Source organism: Falco cherrug, chromosome 9 (genome assembly GCF_023634085.1).
Source record: "Falco cherrug isolate bFalChe1 chromosome 9, bFalChe1.pri, whole genome shotgun sequence".
In the NCBI taxonomy this organism is placed as follows: Eukaryota; Metazoa; Chordata; class Aves; order Falconiformes; family Falconidae; genus Falco; species Falco cherrug.
The window spans coordinates 51,004,653-51,023,422 of NC_073705.1; the positions used below are offsets into that span (position 1 = coordinate 51,004,653).

General features: G+C 43.8%; 1 protein-coding gene and 1 long non-coding RNA gene across 5 annotated transcripts in view; both read right to left on the minus strand.

The window, feature by feature from the left end:
* Positions 1 to 18,632, minus strand: part of ADK (adenosine kinase) — a 291,295-nt gene extending 272,663 nt beyond the window's left edge. Inside the window, exons 1-2 of one of the 4 annotated variants that reach the window (XM_055719804.1) lie at positions 18,477 to 18,632; positions 3,530 to 3,604 (exon numbers count right to left, since the gene is read on the minus strand). In XM_055719804.1, coding sequence (XP_055575779.1) covers positions 3,530 to 3,604; positions 18,477 to 18,532 — 131 coding nt within the window. In that variant the 5' untranslated portion in view covers positions 18,533 to 18,632. Of the gene's footprint in view, positions 1 to 3,529; positions 3,605 to 10,102; positions 10,257 to 11,059; positions 11,145 to 18,476 lie in introns of those variants that run through there. The other 3 variants (XM_027805482.2, XM_055719805.1, XM_055719803.1) reach the window with 3 other exon arrangements.
* Positions 12,774 to 18,470, minus strand: LOC114015861 (uncharacterized). The gene is made up of 2 exons (XR_008733782.1): positions 15,564 to 18,470; positions 12,774 to 15,111 (listed from the first exon to the last, which is right to left on the minus strand). It is a non-coding gene; the product is annotated as an uncharacterized LOC114015861 (long non-coding RNA).
* Positions 18,633 to 18,770: the final 138 nt, after the last annotated feature.

Sequence of the window (18,770 nt, forward strand, 5' to 3'; positions counted from 1 at the left end):
AGTCATGCAGTCATAGACCCAATTGCTGGACAACAGCAAGAGATTTATCCATTCTGTGAACACACACTTCTCAACCACCAGATGTGCGCTTAAGGTGAGGAGTCATGACCAGATCTCTACAGCCTAAAAATTAACTGTAGTTAGATAATTGTCAAAAACTAAGTATTTGCAAAACAGAGTGCTCTAGGGGGAGCACTGAAACTGATGCCATCTCCCAACTTTTAACAGCAGGACACTGGAATATTTATAGGAGTCAGCAGTACTGAGTTTCTATGGAGTCCTAAAACATCATAACTATAATAATCCAAGTTTCTTTGGCCACCTTATTAGAGTTTAATATTCATAGTGCAGATAAAGTTATTCTTAAATTCCTGTTACAGACTCTGTAGGTAAAGGAATCATTTCTGTTAAATGCCACAGATAGAACAGATTACACCACAAGCTTTAATGAATACCTGTTAGCAAGGTTACTTTCACAGATTAGCATAGCTATAGTTAGCAATTCACCCACAAAGCATCAATCCTTTCTCTATTCTTTCCCCTCCCACCCATAAAAAGCTGCTCTTTGAGCAAGTATCTATGTGTTAGAAAAATTAAACAAAAACCAAAAATAAATACTGTTAGGCAAATTAAAAGGAGACACACACACACAAAAAAAGGCGTTTCAGATATTTCTTTCATGCAGATATTCAGAAAAATCCAAGGTCATCCAATGGATTAGATTTACTTCAAGACTGCTCCCCAACTCTGTGTACAGAAACTGAAGTGGGTTTGGGTATCACCAGCTTTCAACAGTGCCATCAACACTGCTAACACTTTTTCACATTGTCTCCCCCCGAAAACATAACTACCCGACAGAGGCCAAAGCTTCTCTGGCTCAGGTAATGCCAGACTGCTAACATGGTCTGAAAAGCTCAGATGGGCACAGTGGAGTTCTGTTGTGACACAAATTAAGACCACCTCTCCTAGCAATAGTCTAGGAAAGACTTAAAGCTTTCCAAAACTTGCCAAGAAACCAAAAGACTTCAGAGCCCAGATTAAACAAAAATACACCTTAAAAGAAAGGTGACAGTGCTAACAATCCAAGCCAAAAATACCCACCCAACCCTCCAACACTGCTCATTTCCTCAAATCAGTATTCCATGACAGCAAGGCGTTCCAAATCTGCCTGGGGTAGGACTGCATTATGTATTTGTTTTCAGATTTATTTATAATATGGATTGTATGCCATTTAAACACTGTTAAAAGGACCACCTGAGACTTCCTACACAATCTTACACTGCTTCCATTTGCATTTTCTTAATAGAAGTTACTAAAGTGATCTGGTTACAGCACTCATGTTAATACTCTCATTTCACTAACAATATACATTGATTAAACTTGCAACATTAAGTCCTCTATTCTGAACAAAGGTTTTTACTCTTAAAATCGGTTATAGAAGAGAGGACGGCAAACTAACAGAAACAGTGGAAAAAAATTACATGTATAAAACTCTTTGGGTTTTCACCTCAACTCTTTCTTCATTTTACAAAGCTACCTTCTCAAGTCAGAGCCCAGCGGGCCTGATGGCCCCGTTAAACATGCCCATCCACTCGAAGAGGTGAGACACAGGCTCCAGAGTTATTTGATCACTGCCAAGTTACCAAGCGCTGACACTACGTTGCTAGAGATGAATGCACATCTTGTTTGACAAGAAAAAACACAGAGACTAGGCTGGTATGATTGACAATTTCTCTGTCAAATGCTTCACAGTCCTGAAATATCTATGTTCTTGCACCTCTCTACAGCATTTGAATAGATAACTTTATTCTAATAGTTGTTTTACAGCTAGGTTTGCTATTTTGTCTCCCTTCACAAGCTGAGTAAGCGTGGGATTCGATACTCATTTCAGTAAGTATTGCAAAAAGGTAGTTGGACTTAAGAGTAGAAATGTGCTTGTCTGTTAAATGGAATACTATGAATACACTCACTAATACAGAGCTAGAAATAAAGTCAGGTACCTGTGACGATGGTAGACAAACCATCTTCTCAGTTTTGACGTTATTACCAGAGCTATCACACCATCAGCAGGTCCTTTGTGAAACTGTTGTTGGAGGACTGTTTATTGCTTTAAATAACGCAACACTCCACAAAGGCATTTTGGCAGTAAAGAAATGCTCACAGAGCATATGCTGTTCCAGGAGATCATTTAACTTGTCTGACAGGACTCAAGTCTGAGTACATAAGACTTCTCATTTTTTAATTAAATTACATTCTGCAGAGCACATCAGGTCCAGTGAAAAGTGCGATGCCCTCCTACAGGATTTCACTGCTGCAATATAGATTCCACCACCTCTTTTACGAGAAACATATATAAGAATTAATTGGAGGGTACTGTTGGGTTGGGGGCATTACTTATGTTCACAGTCTGGTTTTCAAGTTATTTCAGTAGAAACATTAGGCAGAGAATTTATCAGAATAATTTACTCTTTCAGAAATTGAGTCTATGTCTTGAGTGTTCGTAGTTACAGATGTTTGAGATGGATACTCCAGTGCCTCCTTGTCTTTTGCCTCCAACCTCTAATATTCAGGCTCTGACTTAAAACACACCTTTAGATAAAACATCCACCACAAAACAAATTATTGCTATTATTAGAAGTTTCAGAACAAAATATTTGTGGCTGACAGTACACATTCACAAATAAAAACTCTGCACCTGTTATTTGGCAACGTGAAACTTATTCTTGATTTAGCATTCCCCTTAATAACTAAAAGAATGATTATAGAAAAAAAAACACTTCAAGAATTAAACAAAGAATTGTGAGCACTCTGAAATGAAATCAATTTACTGATCACTTGCAAGCAAGAGAAACAAAGCAGCAAAAACTGGAAGAAAGTGAGCTCATGCAGAAGGATTTAAAAAAGCAACTCTATTTTACACCTCTTGAAAAGACACATCTAAGCTGCTCCGAGAACAAGTAAGTTTAATGCCAACAGGAATTAGTGATACAGTTGTACAGACCGTAGCATAACAACTAGGCTTAAGCAAGATAACAGACCATATGATAAGAAGTGGTCCTGTTCTTGACTGATAAATTGGATTATCAAAAAAAAAAAAGGGAACTTCCCTTGATGTGTTACAGAAATGGCTTATTTGCCCCAAAGTCATCACTAAAGAAAGAGCGCTGTAACAGTACATCAAAAGTAGCACATAAATATTCATACAAGAGCTACCTACATCTCGCTGACACTGATGATTGCTTCCAATTAAAGGCTAGCAAAGACAGCATGAAGAGACTAGAATAAATAATTGCTAGAAAACAATAAATACCAAAGCCACATTAAAACATTGACACTGCCACCACAGCTTCATACAGCTAGAACAATCAAACGACTTGATACAATGTTGGCTTCTTTCAGCATAAGGCCAGTATCCCACTAAGATCAGCACCAACTCAGCATTACACAAGCAGGTAGTCTTCCATTTATTTGTAGGCGTCACAAATAGGAAACAAAACTGACATAAAAAAAAAAAGAAATCAAGACTTACTTGTCAAGGAAGTCTTTGTCCACAACTGCACAGATATCAAGCAGAGGATTTCCCATTCCAAACAGGACATTTTCACTGTAAGAGAATCAATTATTTCAAGTTAGCTTAGTATTAGTTTATTGTTCCCAATATAATACATTGCAGACTTTTTTTTATTAAGAAGATGATGTTTCCTTGAATACAGCTAATGAACAAAGATACACATTTTGCCCAGCGCAGCAGTCACATGTAGGCCTGGCATATAATAGACAGAGAGTCAAATTCAAGTGAAGTATCATTCTACAATAATCTTCTTTGGTCAATATACAGACTGCAAGCAGTCAGGAACATATAAAGGTATATATTCTGTAAGCTATCATTCACTCAGATAAAGAATTAGAGCTCCATGCCACATTCTGTAGTTTTAAAGGATTGCATTCAAGTTATAATACCAGATTTTAGACAGGGGGAGCATCAGACCAGGTTATAAGAATTTCACTGAACAGACTTAGTTGCTGGGTTTACTCTGCTACTGACCAATAATTAACAACATAAGTCTGTTTCAGTAAATTGAAAATAAGTGACTATGGATTCTGCATTCTCAGCCACCTTAAACAGCATAGCCACCTACTGATAATAATGTATGTACTCGTTGATAAATTTGAAATTCACTGCCATTACTTTTGTCACAAAAAAACCAGACATCAGAGATACTGTAAACAGCTGGAAGAGCTAGCTTTAAGGTCTTTTTCAGATTCATTCAGAAACCATGTGTTACGTTTTCCTGAACAGCATGTGCTTGGGTGATAATGCAGTGATACCAAAGGATTAGTTAGGTGGCCTAGTGTCAAGTAGGAGTGAATGCAGCTGTTGTTGAAGGCTGCCTAAAACCTATCTAAACCCATCACATTCCTTCCTAAGCTAACACCTGCTGCCTCCAACTGGCAAGGCAAGCCCCTGCTCTAGCCACCAAAGGTAGCTTCAGTATGACCACCAAATACGCCTCCCTCTTTTCTATGTCTCTATCAAGTATTTGCAGAGAAAGCATATTCCCTGTCTCTTCATCCCCTCAAAAGTACTACTGTTACACTGCACTTGGATCCAAAGTTTAGCTGCAGTTTATCCAAAGCTGCAGAACAGTGGCAGCTGAATCTCACAGTGAGTGAGTTTCCAACTGTTCTGGCCCACTTAAAGCAAGATAAATGTTTTAGAAACTCGGTATCTGTCTGCTAAATGACAGATTTCCTTAATTTCTACTCAGCAGGATAAGAAAAAGAGAACACAAAGCAGAAAGGAGAGGATACAGGAACAATCTCATTAATTGTGTCCAACAGAGGTTGGAGACTCATTCACTTACTTCCTCTCGCAACTGCTATGAAAAACTCCTAGCTAAAAAATACTCAAATTTGAAGCGACTTGCCAAATGTAACTTCTCCCTCCCTACGATGCCACATTAGCCTCAGTTAAATGCTAAGTTCTGAAGTCCGGAAAAGAATACATGGAAAACATGATTAATAACCTTGATACTGAGAGACAGCAAACCATGTTTTAAGTATCCTATTTTTTGTTGTAGCTTTACAGTTGGGCCTTTACAGCCCATATCACTGGATGTGAAAGGTGGAAGGCACTGCTTTTTGAAGATGGAGCCAGAAACCCAGCTTGCTTTAACTAAAATAAGCAACATTCGTAAAAAACTGTAAGACTCACTACACACTTTTGTCAGTGTGAAAAGAAGTACCAGTTCTTCTAGACAGCATAACCGTAAGTTCTATCTAGCTAGAAGAAGACTGAGAGACAGATGACAGTAAAGACAACATAAGGATAAGGGGAACTGTAGCTGGAGCCCCAGGACAGGACATTCCCTCCATTTTAAAAACTAAGTATGGGTTTGGTTGTATTGCAGGACAATGAATGAACAAGTCAGAATGTTAAAAGTGCTGAACACAGGTTTGTCCCAAATGACATGCTCCTGTACTTGATGTTTAGCAGACGTGCACATACTGAAGTTCTACATATCAGTAATTTTACACCTACACTTAAGGGAAAAAAATGCCTATCATGGATAACTTCTGTAAGACAAGTATCAGCACTTAAGTGTACAGCGTGCCAGAAAGGAGCAGCTGTACTTCAAAAACCTCTCTGAAATACAGCTGACATGTTGAGGTTACTACCTATGAGGAAGCTACCTTGTTCAACAGAAAAGCAACACAGAAACTACCAAACAATTAACAAGCTGTGGGCTGCAGAACATACTGGTTAACAAACCTGAAGCAGGACAAGGGCAACTTTGTACTGGTTTAGCGTGCAGAGAAGCTCCATCAAGCCAGTAACATGCATACAAACTCCTAATACGTCAGCAGCAACAGGAACTAGAACCTTCAGTGCTCTTTAATCCAGGCAGCTCTTTATATCACATACAGGTCCTCTTCCATCCCCAAGCCTTCTTTGTCCCTCAGTATTCTGTAATCACCCCTGTTCAAGTAGGGTGCCATCTGGGATGGGAAGCTTTAGAAGCCAAGGCAGCTATCACTAGACTAGTAAATGTATGTTCAGAAATATTCCCCCAAAACTTCTGGGCAAAGTCTTCCCAATTCAGCATAGTTGTTTCTCACAAACAAGTGTAGGATAGCAGAACTTGAACAGCTTTTCAATCAAATAAAACTTTGAGTACATCAACTGTTTGATTTCTATGAAGTACACAGGTTATAACACTCAACATACTTTTGCAAATAATCTCTAAATACATGAGCTAATATATACTACTAATAGCTTGCCTTTTGTTTACAATTAACCTGTATTTCTACGTTTCTGTTGTTTCAGCTAGATGCTTGAATTAAGTAAGTCCCAAGGTACTAGAACTTCCATGCTTAAAACCAGATATTAAAATGCCACTGGCAAAAAGGGAGAAAAATCCATACACTCCATTTGTACTGGAGATCACAGTTGTGTCATTCCTTAACTAACTCCGCATTTGGTAAATGGCAAGAGATTTTTTATACTTTTCCCCCCAAGCCAAATATTTTTAAAATTCCACAAGTTTAAGCAGTCATTTAAGATCACCACTATGATCAGTGATTTCTAACACAAGCTTTGTGCACCACAATCTGGATAGTCCAGTGTTTCTAGTTTTTAAGATGTGACTGTGTAAACCCTTAGCATCTTCAACCTGATTAACCCCACACTGGCTACACTTCAGTGCAGCACATCTTCTTGAGAGGCTGCCAAGTACCTGCACTGTTAACACTACTGAGTTTTTTCGGAGCACAACATGAACTATGGCAGTTACTTGGCTACAGTTTGTTCCTCTGTAAAAATTTAAAGAAAAAAAATCACATATAGTCTGTAAAGCCACATATTGTAAAAGCATAGAATTAAATGTAATATTTAGGATCCTGGAGAATTCTAAATTTGTAAGTCTCTAGAGCAAGAAACTGAGATATTAAACTGCTACATTCTCACCAAGTTTAACACTTTCAGCATTACATATGAACCTTACTGGCCTCATGTTTGCTGTTCAGTCACGCTGGACACCTGCACTGATTAAAATTTCATGGATTACTTCCAATCAACTAGACTTAAAACATCGTGAGGAAGCACAAATAGTTTCCTGAAATGTGAGATTTCATAATACATAGGTTATCTGGGAAATACATCTTTGCAAGAGACACAGAGCAAACACCTCTGTACTCCACTGCCTCTCTGACTCTCCCCTGTCCCTTCTCCTGCACAGGAGTTCTGGCATCTAATCATCCCAGAAGGATGTTCTTGCTTAACTCAACAAACCTACTACAAAAGAATATTTGGCTCAGCTCTTAAAGAGCCAAGTGACAACTCCTCCACCTCCACAAATTAAGGGCATATAATTGACTCTACACAGTCACTGTGTATATATGTGCACATGCATATACAGTACATGAAAAGTATATATACTGTTTGTATATATATGTAAGTACTAAATAAGAATATGATGCTCATGCAAATCTCAAACTTGTTTGGACACAGAAATAAGCTGTCCACCTAGCAGGCAAATCAGCAACGATGACGCCTTACTTGACAGAAAGCTTGGATATACATCACATTTGCAATCTAAACTCTTGACAACAAGCAATATATTTTATGAGCTTGTCATTTAACTTCGGACTAGATGAAGAGCAAGTTGTAATTACAAGTTGAAGCCACGTAATTCATTAAATATAAATAAATCTTCACCTGCTAATTATGGCATTTTGTTTGGAGATTTCCAAGATGATTGTTTTTTCACAAATAGCCAGTCTTTCACATATGACTCTTACCACGACTTGTAGAAGTAATGAAATTAAACCAAACTGGATGAAAACAAAACAAAAACCCCACACCTGTACTAAACTACCCTTCAATTATTTTTAAGTAGTCAACAAATCAACTGTACCTGGATGATCTGGAAAGCTGTGTCCACTATCATGGTAATACATTACTAATGCCCTACTGTTGCAGGCATTTTTAAAAATATGATCCTGTTTCAAGTTGGTGGCTGAACATTAGCAGTGCTGCATCTAGCTATCACACAATATTGTCAACACCCCATGCTGCTGTGCACTTCTGTAGAAGGGTAACATCAAAATATCAGTGAAAGCATGTTATTAGTTACTGGCACAAAGACAGAGGAATATTTTGAGCCTTTGGATACTGGCAAATCTTGCTAAAAAAAAATAGATCCATTATTTCATAAAAACCACATCATTTTTTTCCTGTTAATTGCTGCAAAATTTTTCTGAACTACATAACAGTGACTAATAGTGAAGGAAGCCAAGTTGAAAATTTCACCTTTCTTATTGCTGTGTAATAGCCTCATACTGCTGTGCAGCTGTAACGTACACTTAATACTAAGTTCTTGTGAGAAGACATTTTACAGTCAGAAAGCCTTAATAAAGCACGATTGGGGCATTTTGGTGTCCCAATTGCATGGCAGTCTGCTGTATGCCTAGTCTTCCATTTACAAATATATGACACAGTTTCGTAATCTAAAATGATAGTATTTTTATAGGGTTTGATTATGCCCTTAAAAGTAAGGCCAAACAAGGCATGTCCTAAGCCTGTTCAGTATATTAATTTCAGCCACAAAGAAACATAGTTAAACTCCACAGCACACAAAATTTTAATTATCAGAAATCTTTTATACACGTAGTTAAAATAGGAATAGTACCAGACCCGTGGCATTCAAATAGCCATAACCTCTCCACTAAGAACACTAGTCTCTCATCCCACGCACCTATGCGACATGAGTAAGATAGCATTTACTGTTAACCATAACCTGTCTGACACAAAGCACCCCAGAACTATTACTCCATGATTCGAGGGTTCAGCCAATTTCCCTCGCATCACTCGTCAGCGAATGACTTCAGCATGCTGACAGACCTTAAACACGCGAGTAGCCGGCAGGGCTCCTCACGCATTTTCCTTACCTAGGTCTTAAGTAAAGGCAGTATTTGGCTAAGTATTTACACGCTGACTTAGAGGAGTATCTTCCGTGGAGACTCCATTCATTATAAAACTTTCATAGCCTTCTAGCGTGACACACTCACAGGTTCCAGCCTCGATGCCGAGCCTGAAAGCCTTGGCCTTACGTAAGAAAGGCAGCTGCCCGGAAAAAACAAAGAACTGTTCCAGCACCCCCAGCTCCTCACGCAGCGGTGCCGGCTCCACATGCTCCCGCAGTGAAACGCTGCTGCCATCTCAAAGGGTCACCAGAACCAGCCAACACCTGACACAGGGCGCGCTGAGGGCGAGGGGAGATGGCAGCGCTGCCTGGAGCCATCGCTGCGCTCCGAGCCGGCGGGTTTAGGCGTTTCTCTGGCAGCTGAGGGACCCATCAAAGTAACTGCGTAACGTAGGTTACCTGCCCACTTTACGCGGCCACTCCATCTTAAGATGGGGTGTTTTAGGAGGGCAAACTGGTCATAAGAACGCCTTTCGCTAAAAGCTAGGGGTTCGCCACTCCTCAGCTGTCCCTGACAAACTGGCCCCGCCGCAGTCCCGCCAGACTGCTCAGAGCCTCACCTGTTCTTACCACCCTGCTCCTCAGCACTGCGGGTGCATCTCACATGAAGTCCCAGTCGGGGCACGCCGCTGCAAGGCTCCCGGGCGGCCGCCGGAGCGCCGGGACCCCGCAGCGGGGGCTGCCCGCCCGCGCCCCGCCGCCACCTCCGACGGCAGCACGGCCGCCGAGCGACGACCCCTCACGGAACCCCCGGCCGCCGCCCCGCGCCTCAGCGCTCCCGCCCGGGCAGGACCGGGTCGCCCACCTGCCCGCCAGAAATAAACTCCGGGCGGGCCCCGCCGGGATGAGGGGCCGGGGAGGGAGGGGGGAAGCCCGCTCGCCCCGTGGGCGCGCAGCTGGCGGGCAGCCGCAAAGCCGAGCGGCGGCGGAGGGAGGGGACGAAGCCGTGCTACCCCGCAGCCTTACCACACGGCTGGGGAAGGAGGGAAGAGCCGAGCGCCGGCGGCGTACCGAGAGCCCCCGCCCCACCGGCGGGAGCGCATCACCCCCCGCTCGCCCCCTTCCCCCGGGGCGCCGGGCCGGGCTGCGGGCAGCCGCGCGCCGGGGCTCGGCGTTACCTGAGGGTGGGCATGGCTTCCCCGCCCGGCCGCGGCGGAGCCCCGCTGCGCTGCCCGAGCGTCGCCTCTCCGCCCGACCCAGCCGCGACTGAGCCGCCGGCCACGGCTCGAGCGACCCACCCGCGCGCCACCGCCCCGCCCCGCCCGCGTGCCGCCATTGGCTAAGCGGCCGGCGGGGGCGGGCCGGGGCGGCGGGGCGCGGGGAGCCCGGGCGAGGCAGCGGCGGCGGCGGCGGCGGGGCGCTGGCGGCCCCGCGGCCCGGTTCGGCAGCTCACGGTACCGAGCGGCGCCGCCCGGCCGGGCGCCTTGGCCGCCATCTTGGGTACGGGCAGCGAGCACGCGCCGCCCACACACCTCCTCCTGTCACCTCCCTCCCGCGGACCCAGGAGGTAATTACGGTCAGTAATTAGGAAAAAAAAAAAAAAAAATTAAAAAGAAATGTTTCAACGAGGCAGCGGTGAGGTGCGGCGCGCTCGCCGCGCTGCCCACATTAAAGATGGCCCGCGGAGCCCCGCTCAGCTGTCACAGGGCCGGGGGAGTTGCTGCGCTCCCCGGCCGCCCTCCCGCCGCCACACGCGGGTTTGACCCACTCGACCGGAACGCCGTTTCACTCTTTTTAAAAATTATTTTTATTTTATTTATTTTGTGCCTTGGCTTAGATCTTAACGCCGCCCCAGGTGACCCTGCCCCCCGCGCAGCCGCCCCCCGCGCAGCCGCCCCCCGCGGCCGCTCCGCAGCGCGGAGCGCAGCCCCCTCACGGCGGTGCCGGCGCACCGGGCGCCCCCCGCCTGGCGGGGTCCAGAACGCCGAGCCGCCGGAGCTGGGGGGGCGGGGGCCGCGCCGCGCTCCCACCTGCACCGGGCTGCCCGCTGCCCGGCGCGCCCGTGTCCGGCACCGCCCGCCCCCCGCTCCGCCCGCCCTGCCTGCGCAGGCTCCGCGCTTACTGCGCTCACTTACCAGAGCCAGAAACACTGATTCATGAAACCGATGTCAGAAGAGGTTGGTTTTGCCAAAAGTGAATCCCACGTTTTTCTGTTAAGTACCGTTGTGTCACCTCTCGTTAAATATTTCAACTTTTCCACCTCCTAACCATGTGGTCATTAGCCCTGGCATCCCTCCCTTCCCACCTACAAAGGGGAATATCATACTCGGAAAAATTTGAGGTGAGCTTTTAAACTGTTTCTGATTTTGGGGTGTGTCAGCAGAGACGATGCCAAAATTTGAGATGTTCACGATGCTCAAGGACCTATAGTGTCACATGAGGACAACGGGAATATTTACCTTCAGTACCTGATGCAGGGCAAACTTCCTAGGTTTTCTGAAGTGGGCATTCAAAAATTGTTCGCCGCATACAAAATTATCATGATTAAAGTGCATCGGGGTTCTTGAAGAGTCAAACTAACTGGAGTGGGAAGCACATCCATCCCCTTACTGCTTCAACACACAGAACAACAGGTCCCCAAATCCCAATGGAGGATTTTGAACCCTAATAAAATCTAAACACTATATTTGAATATATAACAGCCCTATCCTCCCCTCCATATTGAACAATAGATTGTTCCTAGTTTAACAATTTCAGTGCCTAATAGCCAAACCTCTGTTTTGTAACTGAAAATGGGGGGGAATCCTATCGCAGGCAAATATAACAATAGTAGTAACACAGCTTGGTCTTGTTGCTCCCATCGCTGTATTTTAAACATTAAAAACATTTTTTTAAAACACCAAGTTGCCGATTCCCTCTTAAATAATTGCCTAGCTTTAACAGGCACATAGGAATAAATAAAAGAAAATAGATAATAATACATTAACATGATTTATATTTGCAGTAATTTGTAACATACAACTGCATATTATAAATATTACGCTACAGAGTCCAAATGAGGTGCCATCAAATGTTTCTAACTTTTTACTAGTTCAGCAAGATAGGGCCAAAAGAGTGTTTTTATAGATTTTTTTTTTCTAAAAAACAGCCTTTCATTAAATAGTGTGCATGACATCTCAACAGCAGTTTTCAATAGCACTTCATAAACTTCCAACCATTCCCAAGTGCCCAGTCATCCTGCTTGCACTGTCACATACCCGCAGGTTCTACTGTTACTGACATCTTCGAGGCATCAGCTATCGCTATGGGGGTTTTGTTCATTTGCCAGAGAACTTCTAGACACCCTCACGCATATGTGGAGCAACACAAACCAGGGTATCCCTGGAAAAATGGTCATTTATCGCTCATGGTCACGGTCATCCAGAGATTAACTTTACAATGCTCGTACCGCAAGTTCGACTTGTAGTGACATCATGTATGCATTATGCAGCCAGCCTGAGTTTGCTCAGGCTCCCTGACACCTTCCGAACTTGCTCTGCTTGAGTGGGGCAGCTAACCTGTGCCTTCACATGTGTTTTGGCTTCAGAAATCCCTGAGAGAAATAAGGAATGCACAGCTTTTGCATCTAAAAATTTACAATACCTGACATACGACCTAGCTGCAATCTCTCTAAACTGCTCCTGTTACTACATGGGTCAGGAAAGAATCTTCATGACCATATGAGGTCCTCTACACATGATGACCAACTATTCCTCAGGCGATTTCACTTTAAACACATCCTTTCAAGCACGGTATGAATTAAAAATGAACTGTACCCCTACCTGATACAACAACAGGTAAGCATGTGAGAACTTTTTAAAATTGCACTTTATTGAAGCAATCCATGAAACTATACATTTTATACATTTGTAACGTGTATCCAAGATACAGGCAATTAGGCCTTGGCCTTGGACTAAGGTGTTACGCTTTTCTCCACAAATATTTGATATGAATCATCCAGTTTACAATACATGAACAAAAAGCTCTCCATTAACCCCCGTATTTTACTCAATTTCTCCAAAGTACAAAATTAAGGTTAATCTTAGATAAGCTGCCCACTCTTCTGTCTTTGCAAGACAGAAAGATGATCTTTTACATAACGGCCTCAGCAGACATTATAAAATGGGAATAGCAGGCAGGAAGTCCAGAAATTCTCTTTCAATAACAACATTTCGCAGAACTTGCATGTATTTTCTACTAGAACAGTGGTTGTTTCAAAAAATTTTCTGCAGAGAGTATTTCATATTTTGCAACATAAAATAAGATGGGGGTTTTTATCTTGTCTGGACCTGGTAGCAAAGTGTTAAAAGGGGTTTTTTTATTATTTTAAAATTCCATAGCACAATCCCATTTCTTTTAATGCAGCTTCACAGACCACACAGCTGCAAGAGCAAAGCCAAGTCTGTAAATCTGCTAAGTCTTCATCATATTGCAGACAGCTATACTTTTTTTTCTATCTTATTCTAGCCAAACAGCCTAGCCCTTGAGACAGTTACAACTGCTTTGTAGGACTGGATGTACAAGGGGAAAAAAAACCCAACACCACACCACAGAAATCTTTCACTGTATATGAAATCCCAAGGTAACATAAAGTCAGCAAGTAGCTTATATGATACCATATCCTTCAAGTGGGGAACAGCTTTGACTGCAGTCAAACAATCACTACAGAAATGATTACAGTTCAAAACGGAAAAAAACCCTTTCCCTTCACTGAATTCTGAGTAATACCCAAACGCTTCTCTCCTTCACACAAGAAAAGCTTTGATAATTATTATAGAAATTATTTTAGTATGTACATTGAAATTATTTAAGCAATTTATGCAAATAAAACATGAACAGCCTTGAGATAGTATAGCGTTCACATTGTATCTGCAAGTTCAATTTACTTTTTTTCAAGAAGATAAGGTTTTCCAATACATTGCCAGCAAATACTAATGAACAACCTTCAGACAGCAACCCATTCCCTGCTTCTGAAACTGGTTTTGTGAAATATTTGCAGACCATGCCTGTGTAAGTAACTACTCAAACGCAATATCACAACCTTGAATCACAAGCCAGAGTTCTGCTTCAAACATTTCCACATGAAATACACCTCAGTAACAACAGAGTAAGCCAAGGTCTTGCTCTACAGAAAGCGCCTTTCACACTGTTGCATTGACACTGTATTCAACTACTTCTCCATTCACTCAACTCTCCTTTCTGGGCTTCTTCCTCATCTGTTTATAAGTAATATTAGTAGATGAGTAATTCTACACGGGCCTTTCATTAGCTGAAAAAGCAGGAACTCGCAAATCTCAGGGACAAAAAATAATCACGGACCTTCAAGGTTCATGATGAAATAGGCGTATTTGCACTGGCACCCCTCCCACAGGTAATCAAGCTTGCGAGCGGCTCTAGGGACAAGACTAGTCCTGTTGCCTTCGGGGAGGCAGCACACCAAGTCAGAGGCTGATGTCTCTGCAGGGTATCAGTCTGTGTAAACTGCCGTTGTTCGTCAATACGGCTCTTCTGGCCAGGCGGGCTGCAGGTGACACTAGTAAGGAAAGAGTCACCAGCCATGCTCGTGGTCCAGAGCAGAAAAAGCCTTCCCACGACCTCCCCTCTCCTCAGGTTACACACTCCTTCCCCTAAAGCAAGGAATTACTTCTAATTAAAAAGACAAAAACACCCTGACAAGCTTCTCCAATACAAGAACACAAAACTGTGGAAGTACAACACACTATGCGAGAAATCCCACAGGGTTACATCAAAGGCCAGGTGAAGACATGTGTCAATCTAAACAGTAATTTGAGAGTTGCACATCTGAACAATGGAAATGAGCGCCTGCACTGTAACGGTGAGGTATTTTCCATGCAGCAATGGAAATTCCGGTTTTGGATATATTTCTGTCAACACAGCTTTGAAGGGAAAGTTGCTGCTCTTATAAATAAAGCAGATTTAACGAAGTCTGTTGCTAGTGTCTTCAAAAGCACTTGTTTCTCTGCTTTCCACAGGGGTCTAAATATCCACCTGAAGAAAAAGTCTATCACTTGTATTCTTCTGGGAGCAAACACAGCAAGGTGCTTCAGTTTCAGATCTTCCTTTGTACTAAGAGGCCATTAAGAGTACTGACATGGAAAAAGTTACCCATATTTGCAGATAGGAGAAACTGGAAAGTGAGAAAAGTATAAGCCATGAAGACAGAAACTGAAATGAATACAAATGGGGAGCAAGGTGAAATTGAAAAAAACTAAAAAGGCCAGAGATAATAAGAAAGAAAGAAAAATGATTTACTAAGTTCTAACCGAAAGCTTTGTCACAGCTAATTTAAATCCCTTCTTTCATTTGTAGAGAGCTGATGAAGGAATAAGCTAAATTAAAAGCCATCTTATTAAGAAAATTAAAAATACATGAAATTAGCAATATTTTTCACAGTCACCAGTATCAAGCTGTCTAAAATCTAGTGGAACAGTAATGACAAAGGACAGCTTTTGATAACAATTGCCCACAGACTGTTTGATAATTTATTCTGAGAAGGAAGAGATGTCTAATAGTAGCAGAAGAAGAGGACTATTGTACTTTGAACTTTCAGTGGAACTATTTGTCAAATTCAATGCTTACATTGTCTTCACGTAGATAAACTGATTTGTCCAAACAGCCAGCCACGTCATGACTATTCAATCAATACAGCAGCTGCAGAACAGCCAGAAGGCCATAATGCAGCAGAGGGGACTTCACAGTGGAGGACTTCACAAGTTCCTTCGTTTTTTCCTTCTGCACACACGCGTATTTCTATACAGACACGTACATGTAAGCTCAAACATTTCTACAGAGAATGTTCCAATTATTTTGTACCTGTACCAGTCTGTTAGCAGAAGCCTGGCTGCGGTTTTCACAGACTTCCAAGATGAAACCAAGCCAAATATGAAAGGACACAAATCCTTAGTAATTCCCCTCTAAAGCATCGTCTCATGATGTTTCTAGCAAGTTGATGCTACCACTCAGTGATGAGCCGTTTGTAGTTTTGCAAGCCTATTTTCTGTTCAAACAGTACAGTTTACACACACAATGATATTTCAGTTTCGCACAGCAGAGATGTAGTCAGAAGCCTGAAACAACGCAGCACGCATTTAACAGCCTTGCCTAAAGCCCGCTGGTTTTAGTGGGGATTTGCACCCGTCAATAAAGACAATGCAAAACCTGCCGCCCAGCAGATTAACGTCAGCACAACGCATTGTTGAGCTGGGAACACCAGTTTGGGTCTCCAGCTTTGTGTTCTGCTCACTGGGTGGCAAAAGCCGGCCATCCTATATTGCTTTCAAACAACTTTAGCTGAGCCCGGTCAGCTTTGCCCACCTCATGAGGGAGCAACATTTGCTTTCCTTTGGCTGAAGGGATCAAAAGGGACTTAAAAAAAAAAAAAAAAGAAAGATATACCCACAAAACCCCCCTGATGCCACTTTGAGAGAGAAAATGATAGAAAAAATATAGAGGAAGGAAATTATTGTTATTGTTGACAAGGTGCGGCTTATATTGAAGTGAAATTTAATTTTTATGTCATTTTTTTTTATTAAAATAGTTTTCTTGGTAGCCATGGGAAAGATTCCAGTTCATATTATATGAGGAATACGTAAGGTACAAGACCATCCTTGTCAATTCCGTTAGTCATGGTCTCCTGAAGAGGCTGGAGAGTCTCGGATCTAGATGCTGAGAACAAGGAATTCTCCTATAATTCTTGGCATAACAAATACAAAGTTATCATCTCTCAGAATTTTCAAGTGATATTGCTATCTCAAAATTTTCACTTCTTTTCTAATCTTTAAACTGTTTCCAATACTCCCGACCATACGTAGCAATGCTTTGCATTAACAACAGAACCTCATTACAAATACAACAAAGTCAAGGAACCTCAGCCATTCTGGTACCTTCCATACTGGCTTTTAACACGGGACAAAGTCCCACAGCACCACTCAGCCAAACATGTTCTTGCTGTTACGTTCAAACGAGTGCAGAGGTCTGCCAAATCCAGTCCAACCACCCCACCCACTTCACGAGTCCAGCCTGCGACCCACAGCACACATTAACTTTATTCGATCACTTGTTTATTATGGCCTTTCTCCTCTTATGAAACAGAGCTGGAATCTAGTTGACACTTCACACTGAAATAATGTGAAACAGAGTACACAAGTTCTAACAACGTTCCTCGTGTTTTAGCTATGATATCTTACAAAAGTAGTATTTTCAGTTTAATCAGTTGTTATCAGAGCACATCACCTGTCATTCCACTGTGAGCATCTCTTATATTTTTAACTCAGCGCTCCGATAAGGTTCTCAAATTTCTTATTTTTCATGTTTAGGCTTGAAGAAGGTAAAATGCAATCCTCTAATAAGCTGTATAAACAGAAACACTGCAATTGCCAGTTTCTTGCTCCATGTCGCTTTATGCCCACGGAAATAACTCTTGCTTTTTAATCACAACCTTGCGCTGCTGCCTGCCATTTCTTTGCTTACAGAGAGCTCAGTTACATTCTTCCTCTTCCACTATCTGCAACTGAGCTTGTCAACTATTATTAGACATGAAAAGTCACTCAGCTGCCAAAGGAGCAAGTACCTCGACTTTGACAAATTTAATAGGATTAGTTCTTTCAGTAAGGACATCAGTACTGAAAGGGATGTTCTCATCTCAGCGCTGAAGTACATCACTTTTATGCTATATTTGCCTGAGTTATTAGTTATGGCCAAGGTAATTTTGGACCTTTCAATCCTTACGTCATTAATCCTCTCCATATACTGAATACTTGGAAGGAGACAAGCTATCTTACAATTATATTCACGTCTGAATAATGCTGAGAAAACAAACGAGAAACTGCACCAACAAAAGCTCTGCTACAGCGCTCACGCTGACCGTGCTTCCTGCATTGGGAAACCTTCCATTTCTCTGCTGTGGCATTTCAAAATAAATGACTTGTCTCCGTGCAAGCCATCAGTCAGACGGGATTCAGTCAGGCAGATCGTACCGCGACCACATAAATAAGGAAGCATATAGCAAATGGCACAGATTATTTCTGTGCAAAAACATCTACAAACATTCCACGTGTCCTGAAGAAAACGTGGCTGTCACGGAGGATTTTTAGAGAACTCGGTTCCTGTCTAAAGGGGGCAGAGAGCCCCTCGGGGGTATCACTCGGGGCTTTCAAGGGTTATTTTCCAGGAGGGAGAACACGGGGTGACACCCCCGGCTGCGCCTGAGCGCCGGCACCCGCAGGCAGCGTCCCGCTCCACGACCTGCACCAGCCCCGGCGCACTGCCGCGGGACCCCGGGCACCGGGACCCCAGGGTAGCTGGGCACCGGGACCCCCGCGGGCCCGTCTCCACGTGCGGCGGTTTGCCGGCGCGAGGGGAGCGCGGTCCCGCGGCGGGGGCCCACACGGCGGCGGCACGTGTGTTGTCCTCCACCGGGGGCGGCACGCGGTGACCCTTCGGTATCAGCAGGGGCTTCTTCATGAAGAAGACCCCCTTCCCGCCTCCCGTTACCTCAGTTGCTTCTGCTCCAGCTTGAGCTTCTTGGCTTGCGGCTCCCCCGCTGCCATCTTCGCGCTGGGCGGCGTGCGGCGCGCTCCGCTCACCTCAGCCCGCCCGCCGGCCCCGGCCCGCCCCGCCGGCCCCGCCACCGGGGGGCGGGAGCGACCGACCGCGCCGGGCGCCTGACGGGGAGGGAGGGGAGGCCGCGCCGCCCGCCGCTCCCTGCTCGGCCGTGCGCCGCCGCGCCGCCCGCCTAGCTGCGGGGCTTCCGCGCCCGGAGGCAGCCCCCGTCCCCTGCCCGCGGCC